We start from the raw sequence: 8,215 nt of genomic DNA, 5'->3' as shown, positions 1-8,215 counted from the left end.
AATATCATTTCCAAGGCTCGACAAGGTAGAAGTCATTATCCTTAATTATTTTTATTGTTATTTCATTGTTATTGGTGATGAACCCATTGGCAGTGCACTTCCTGCTGCATGTAGATAAGAAAATCAGGGAAGAAATGGAGTTTCTCTCAAAGACCAGAAAGACAGATGCCTGTAGAGAACTCTGACTGTGACATCTAAAAACTTAATGCTGCGTGGCAACCCATTGATGGGTAAGGAAAGCAGCTTGCTTTGAACATTCTCCTAGGGTGATTTTTGCTCCCTGCCACTTTATATTTTCTAGGCTTCATGATAGACATGAAAAGATAGACAAAATGTCATTTAACTTTTTCAGCCACCCCTGTAAGGAAGGCCTTTCTACTCTACAGACAAGGAAACGAGCTTGCAGGAGTTAAATGATCCGTCCCAGTTCCACAACTAGATAACTAATAATCAATCGGCCAGGACTCAAACCTGGGGTCCTGCTTCCCAAATGCATGCTCTGGGCCATCGCATGGCTGCTACTAAAAGTGTGATCTGTGAACGGGGACAAGTCCACACATTACTGGTTTGTAGCAAGTTAATTTCAGAAGAATGAATTTTTAAAAACTTACATAGCAATTGGACAGTAATTTTATGTCTAGCTAATGTAATAATAATTTTAAAGATTGGGCTTGCATTTCACATGTCTTATTTCCCTTTTCTAGACATTCATTTTGATTGTACATTATAAAGGTTTCATTCTGCAGCAGAGTAGGGGAAACAAAATCTCTGATCCTTTACCATAGCTAGTTTGAGAAGCCGTGATCCAGGCTGGGCTGGGCTCTTGGTTTAAGCATGGTGGGACTCGGAGCTTCTTCTGAAATTTCCCTGTACTTGAGAATCAGTGGATCCTACACTCAATGAAACCTTAGTCTGTAGCCCAGAGACACCCACCAGGCAAGGAAAAACAAGTCCTCCCTCCTTGTTAGCCATGAAAGACTTGATTAGAGGTGCTAGATTTCACTCTCGTCCTTCCACCCCTCATTATGAGCCATCAAATAAAAACAGCAGGAGAGAGTCTGGAATTCAGCACCGGATTCAATATAAGGCCTTGAGCATCTGGCTCCCTTCAAAAAGAAGTGTTTTGTTTTGTTTCTTTTGTATTCTCTCCCTTTAAAATTTTTGTGGGTAGAGAGGGACAGAGCAAAGGCACAAGTCCCAAAACTCCCTGTGAAGCTGGACCTCATACAAGAGTGAAGCTTCTCACCCTACCTGGCAGGCTGGTGTTGGCGAGGTGCAGGGAATTAATGCATGTCAACCTGGGGTACACGCTGAGGTCCAAGGGGCTCAGTGCCAAGTATCACTAGCCTCATTAAGTTCTTTAGTCTCAGGGAGAAAAACTGCAATATCTGCCTCCACCTCCGTCTCCTCCCTCCTCCACTGCAGGTTAGCAAAAACCCTGGTTTCAGAGGGAGGGACAGGGCAACTTGGCACATGACACAGCCTGTTCTCTGGTCTGTGAAAAGATGCTATGAGGAGGATTCTTCCCTTGGCCCTGAGGAGTGGCTGGGCCAGAATGTGGACCAATCCTAGGCGAGTTTTAGGAGAAAACATTTGGTGGGACAGACCTCATTGTTCCTAACACATGCATACTCACAGGCATGCACGTGTGCGTGCATGTGCACACACACGCACACACGTGAACTCACATGCACACATGCACACACATGCACTCACACGCACACACGCACACGCACATGCACGCTGCACCTCAGGTACTGTTCTTTGTACCAGGTACTGTTCTTTGTACCAGGTACTGTTCTAAGCAATGAGGACATAGCCATGGAAAAGGGAGATCGAGTCTCCAATCTCATGAAGCTGACTCTTCTAGTCAGAGGAGAGAGATGACAAATTATTCCTAAGTAAATATAGAATACATGTCATGTGGTGATCAGTGCTTTAATAAAATCAAAGTCACAAAAGGGAAGACAGTGGAATGAGGGCGTGGGTTCACGGAAGGCCTAAATGAGAAGGTGCCATTTGGGCAGAGGCTTGAAAGTGTGATGGGCCAATGTATTTGGGTATCAGGGGGAAAGTGTTGCAGGCAGAAGGAAAACCAGTGCAAAGGCTCTGGAGTGGGAGGGTCCTTAGCCAGGAGGCCAGGCGGCTGGAGTGTAGTCCACAGAGAAGAGATGAAGTGATAAGGTCAGATCACATATGGATCCTGGGCTAGAGTAAGGATTTTGAATTTTATTGAGTGAGTCAGGAAGCCATTGTGGGGTGATAGAGGGGATAGATATTGAGCAGATGAGTGACAAAACCCAATTTAAGTTTTAAATGGGCAGCTTGGGGCTGGATGTGGTAGCTCATGCCTGTAATCCTAGCACTTTGGGAGGCCAAAGCAGGAGGATCGCTTGAGGTCAGGAGTTCGAGAACAGCCTGGCCAACGTGGTGAAACCTCGTCTCTATTAACAATACAAAAATTAGCTGGGCATGGTGGTGCACACCTGTAATCTCAGCTACTAGGGAGGTTGAGGCAGGAGACTCTCTTGAACCCAGAGGCAGAGGTTGCAGTGAGCCAAGATCGTGCCACTACACTCCAGCCTGGGTGAGAGAGTGAGGTTCCATCTCAAATAAAACAAAACAAAAAATGGTCAGCCTGGGCTTGATTGATTGGTAGCAGTGGAGGTGGGGAAAGGGGCAAACTAAAACTCAGGATCATTTTAGTTGGCAGAGCCCATAGGTCTTGGCCCCTTGGCCGGTGGTAAAGGCGGAAAGATTTAAGCCCTTCCCGGGGGAGGCCACTGAATGCTCCTCCCTTCGGCTGGCCTGGGGCTGTAACGGGGATAGGGCTGCCATGAGAAGAGGCAAAGGATCAGCCCCTGATCCTGACCTCAGCTGTCCCAAGGAGCTAATGGCTGGACTGCTCGTCTTATCCAGGAAGCCCACAGCCCTAGACACGTCGAGTCAAGCCCCCGGCTCTGATCCGTGTGACTTGGAGAAGAAAATCACTTTTCTTTTCCAAGCCTCAGTTCTCTCATCGGGACATACCTTGCTGAGTTGCTCTGAGAAACAAATGAGACAAAGTGAATACAGTGCTTCACAACGGTGCCTCACACACAGAAGGTGCTCACTTAATGTTCAAGTGTAAAGTAAAACCAAGGTGCTCTCCAGTGGACTGATGGCTGTGTCCGTGCCCCTCACTGTTTGCGAGGCAGGAGAACTCACCAAACCACCACTGTGCTAGGCTCTGAGACAGCCCATTGTCCAGGAGACACTTCTCAGGGGTGGAGATGGAGCCATACAGCAGAGCCCACTTCCTGTGTGGTCCCTCGGGACAGGGGACCCAGGCGACAACATCCTGACCCTGCCTGCTTTCATGTCACCAGGAGACAGGGAGTCAGAAATCCTGCTTTCTCTCCCAGCCCTATTGCAGCTCTGCTCTGTGACCTTGAACCAGGCACCTTCATTTCCTGTCCGGAGAGGGGGCAGAATAATGCAGGGAAGGAGGAAACCACATCCTGAAGAAACAGAGGCTTGCTGTTTATTGTTCAGGGGTCAGAAGACTCAAGGGAATCACAGATGGAGAAGGCAGGAGCAGAGGGAAACTCAGCATGTGCCCGTGCTGTGTGCTTTGGCCCCTGCACTTGGTGGTCTCAACAGAGCAAGGGAGAATGAAGGCAGCAGAGTATGTAGCTCGATTTCTCAGATAAAACGGCTCATGAGAAGGTGAGCTCAGGAGCCAGCAGGGATTTCACCCCTCCTAACACCCTGGAAGCAGCTGTCAATGGTAAAGAGCCACGTCAAGATCCAGATGTGTGCCACAGAGCCCCGAGTCCTGGGAGGCGCCACCCAGCCACACCTGCCTTCAGCCAGAGGAGCACTGTGTTATCTTCCTTTTTCTGCACTGAGGCTTTGGGGGTGCTTTTTACTGAAGGAGCACCAGTTGTGAATTCAGAGCCTATGGGGCCAGGCAGGTGAAATAAGTGAAACAGGCCGCCCGGATGAAACCCAGGTCTCTGGCAAAGTGGGGAACACACGCCGCCCACTTCACTGCGACTTAGCTCCTGTGGGTCACTGCTGTGCAGGAATGGGGTGCCATGTCGCTAGATCATTCGGTTTTTCAAAAGAAACCAAAAATCCAGATTTGTGTATTTGCAACCTCTTGACCTTCAGGGAAGGCAAGGCACTTGGAGGAGGAGGAGGCCAGAGCCTAGGGGGCGAGCTCTCCCTACCTTCCCCCCACCCTGGGGATCGCTGTCACGCTGCCATCTAGCTAGACACTGAGGCCACACTTACTCAGCTCCGAGATGCTGCCCACGCAGGTGGCCAGGAGGGACTGCTCCAGGGTCCGGAGCTCCAACTGGGCATAGGCGTCGGCTCGCTCGTCATGGCCCAGGGACCCGCCGTTGTAGGGGCTGAAGTACGCAGGGAGGGAGAGGACACCTATGGGAAAGAAGGCACACAGGTCACACTTAGGAAGGAGGGGAAGCTTGGTGGGCCCCAGCCCGTGGTGGGCAGGGCTGAGCCCTGCTCCCCTGCTCTTGAGAGAGAGCGGTTCAGTAGACAAAATCTCTTTGAGCCTTGAGGACTTGGGAACTTTGACTGTGGATGACGGTGCTACAGGGACCAGAATGAGAAATAGCTCACTTCTAGCTGTGGTTTTAAGCAGGCGGAGGCTGGGCGTGGTGGCTCAGGCCTGTAATCCCTGCACTTTGGGAGGCTGAGGTAGGTGGATCACCAGCCTTAGGAGTTTGAGACCAGCCTGACCAACATGGAGAAGCCCAGTCTCTACTAAAAATACAAAATTAGCCAGGCATGGTGTTGCATGCCTGTAATCCCAGCTGCTCGGGAGGCTGAGGTAGGAGAATCGCTTGAACCTGGGAGGCAGAGGTTGCAGTAAGATGAGATTGTGCCATTGCACTCCAGCCTGGGCAACAAGAGCAAAACTCTGTGTCAAAAAAAAAAAAGAAAAAGCACATGGAGCCCATCCTTTCTTGGAAGTGCCCAAGAAACTGGCCTGCTTGAGCTCCTGGATCATACAAGCATTCATTCATTCACTCACTTGCTGAATGTTTACAGAGTGCCTGACTCAGCCCACGTGTGGTGCTACACTCAGGGTTCTGGGGTGACAAAGAGACTGGCTTTGTTTTCAAACAGCTCAGGGATGGCTGAGTCAGATGTAAATGCCCATCTTGCTTTCCTGAAGGCAGTGCCACCCCGAGTCCTCTCCTTTCCCCATGCCGGGAGCAACCATTCGAAAGGGATGCTGCCTTCCCTACTCCAAGAAGGGGACGTGTCCTAGCCATGGGCCAAGTCCAATTAATGTTTTTCATTAACACTTCAACAGCAGCAGAGCAGAACTGTCAGAATCAATCCCAGAGGGTGACAGCCTGTAAATTTCTCCAACTCACTATGCGGCTTCTTAGAAAGCACCAGAAAAGCAAAATCAGACTGGTTTAAAATTACATGTTGGCTCTTAAGAGCATGTGGCCTCAGAGATTCTAGTTGTAGTCAGAACCTAGATAGAGATTGCCGACTTTCGGTAACCACAGTTTCTTTAATGGACACATCTTTTTCCAACACTTAGCCACAAACTTTCTTTTTTTTTCTCCTTTTTTAAAGAAACCCACAGGAATTTAATCACTTTTGGAGAAATTCTCTGAAAATTCCTTGAGATAACTGGAGAGTCCCGGGTTGTGTCCACGTCTGGGTTAGAATTCCCCAAACGTGTGCTGTAACAAGGACAATAGCAGCAACAGGTACAGCGGCAGGGCTTCGGAGCAGAATGCTGGGGTTTGCAATTCTGGCTGTCACTTAACCAGTGGTGCGATCTTGGTCAGGTTACTTAGACTCTGCATCAGTTCATCACCTGTTAACTAGAGTGCCTAGCTCATAGGGCTGTCATGAGGACGAACTGAGTAACCTGAGGTCAGTGCTTGGAGCAACGCCTGGCTCAGAGTACCTGCTCTATCAAGTGCTGTTGCTATTATTTTTACTTTGTGCTGGGAACATAGGCCTTATTTACATAATCTCATGTATTCTTTCAACACCCCCATATAAGGCCAGGTGTGGTGGCTAACGCCTGTACTCCCAACACTTTGGGAAGCCAAGGTGGGCAAATCTCTTAAGGTCAGGAGTTTGAGACCAGCCTGGCCAACATGGTGAAACCCTCTCTCTACTAAAAATGCTAAAATTAGCCGGGTGTGGTGGCAGGCACCTGTAATCCCAGCTACTCTGGAGGCTGAGGCAGGAGAATCGCTTGAACCAGGGGGCAGAGGTTGCAGTGGGCCGAGATTGTACCACTGCACTCCAGCCTGGATGACAAAGACTGTGTCTCAAACAAACAAACAAACAAAACCCTAAGAGATGGGTACTACTGGTTCCATTTGAGATATTGGGCAACTGACATTCAGAGACTTTGAATAACTTGCTCAGGTAAGCGGTAGAGCTAGGATTCACATGTGGGATAGACTGGCTCTACAAGGTATATACTTAACTCCTCTGTGAGCTCGCAGTCCAATGAACACACCACCAAAGCTCACTCGTGGCTGTCCCTATGTGCGGCTGGTGCCTGTGACAACACGGCTGTATTATTACTGCCCGTTTCACCCGCAGACACCCCCATGCTAAACGCCATGTGTTTCTCTTTCTTGAGCAAACATGCACAGTGGTCTTCCTCCAGCCCAGGGCCTCAGTGCGTTCTCTGACCATTCTGCAGGTTCAGCTGATGGTCAGTCTTGCCCTCATAGCCCCACCTTCCCCTGACCCAGGCCCCCCCACTCTTCTCCAAGCTGATGTGGTGGACCCCCCTCTCCATCTTTCTTTGCCTCTCCTGGATGGCAGCGACCCCTCTCATCACATCCAGCGCTGACTTAGCAAAGCACGGCTCCAAAGCACTTCCTCCAAGCTTTGTTTCTGTTGGAGGAGGAGGAAGAGTTCATGACTGGGCCCTTCCCCGTAACCCCCTACCAGGGCCCCAGTCCCTAAAGCAGAAACTCTCCCTGGCAGCTGAGTAACCAAACACATTGGGAAGAGCTGGCTGTAAGCATTAAAACAAGTAAAACAAAAGGGAAAACCACCCCAACTACAAGCTGAAACCCACGACAGCCCGAATGGCTGGGGGAGCCCCAGTGCAGGCCAGACTCCTCCTCCTTTCTCCATTATTAATCTACAGAAACAACACTGGAGACATGTGGATCAAATTTGCAGAGCTTAGGGCAAGGGAATAGGAAATTCAGCTGATTTGTCAAAGGATTCCCAGAGAGAAATATTATGTCAGTGGAGCTGGTAACGGGAGCTGGCAGCTCCATTAATAATAGTTCCCATTTCCCCAGTCGTCACCCACCCAAAGAGGCCTTCACTTAATACCGTGGCAAAAGTAATTAGGAGCCTATTATTAATAATAGTAATTGATAGCACCACAGCTTTTGCCTAGTACCTTTTGCTTTTAAACGACTTTTTACATCCAGTAATTTGTTCTTCCAGCAAGGGAGGTAGGGTGGTCATGATCAGCAGCAACCACAGCTGACTTTTACTGAAGGCTTACTATGTGCCAGGCATTTACATGCATTATCTCATTTAACACCCCAGAACTGCAAGAGGTGCATTCCCACCCATCTTACAGCTGAGAAAACTGAGGCCTGAAAAAGCATAGTGGCTTGCCCAAGGTCTCTGAGAGTCTGAAATGGAACGGCGACTAGAGTTTCGATCTCTCCATTCTCAAGCTGCTGAAATAAATGACATTCTAACTTTGCTCACTTTGTCCTTTCTCGAGCTAAGCAGTGCCTAGGATACTGGAGAGGAAAGGGGTTCTGTTTGGGCCTGAGGTTTAAGAGGAGGAAACTCAAAGTAAGACCCAGAAATAGGACTTTCCCTTTCATGGGTCTCTAGGAGCCTCCTGCCAAGGGTCCCTGGAGGCCTTCCATGAAACTCTACAGACAAAAAGCTGTCTGACTCCCTCTGATCTTTGCAGAATGCAGTTCCACAGCTTGTCTTCCAAATCTGCTCCATAAGAAAGTCTTCTCTACGTCAATTCTAAATTCAGTCTCCCACAGCAGCTCATTCCTCAGCAGTTCTCATCAGAGATGGAAAATATTTTCTTTAAATTCTCTTAACACCTTGATGTCTTCCTTTCCACACACAAATTCCCAGCTCTAGGATAATGGGCCCAGGGCAAGATCATTCTAGGGAAAGGGGTCTTAAAAAAAAAAAACAAAGAAAAAAAAAAAAAAAA

At 48.9% G+C, this 8,215-nt stretch overlaps 1 protein-coding gene across 1 annotated transcript in view; it reads right to left on the bottom strand.

The window, feature by feature from the left end:
• Positions 1-8,215, bottom strand: part of ABTB2 (ankyrin repeat and BTB domain containing 2) — a 207,885-nt gene that overhangs the window by 50,954 nt on the left and 148,716 nt on the right. Inside the window, exon 2 of the mRNA XM_032283607.1 lies at positions 4,279-4,425. Coding sequence (XP_032139498.1) covers positions 4,279-4,425 — 147 coding nt within the window. The remainder of the gene's footprint in view (positions 1-4,278; positions 4,426-8,215) is intronic.

The sequence above is a fragment of the Sapajus apella genome, unplaced genomic scaffold (genome assembly GCF_009761245.1).
Source record: "Sapajus apella isolate SASKATOON/1434 unplaced genomic scaffold, GSC_monkey_1.0 scaffold14, whole genome shotgun sequence".
NCBI classification, from domain to species: Eukaryota; Metazoa; Chordata; class Mammalia; order Primates; family Cebidae; genus Sapajus; species Sapajus apella.
The sequence above is the reverse complement of the archived record's forward strand: the minus strand, read 5'-3'. Positions and strand labels throughout refer to the sequence as shown.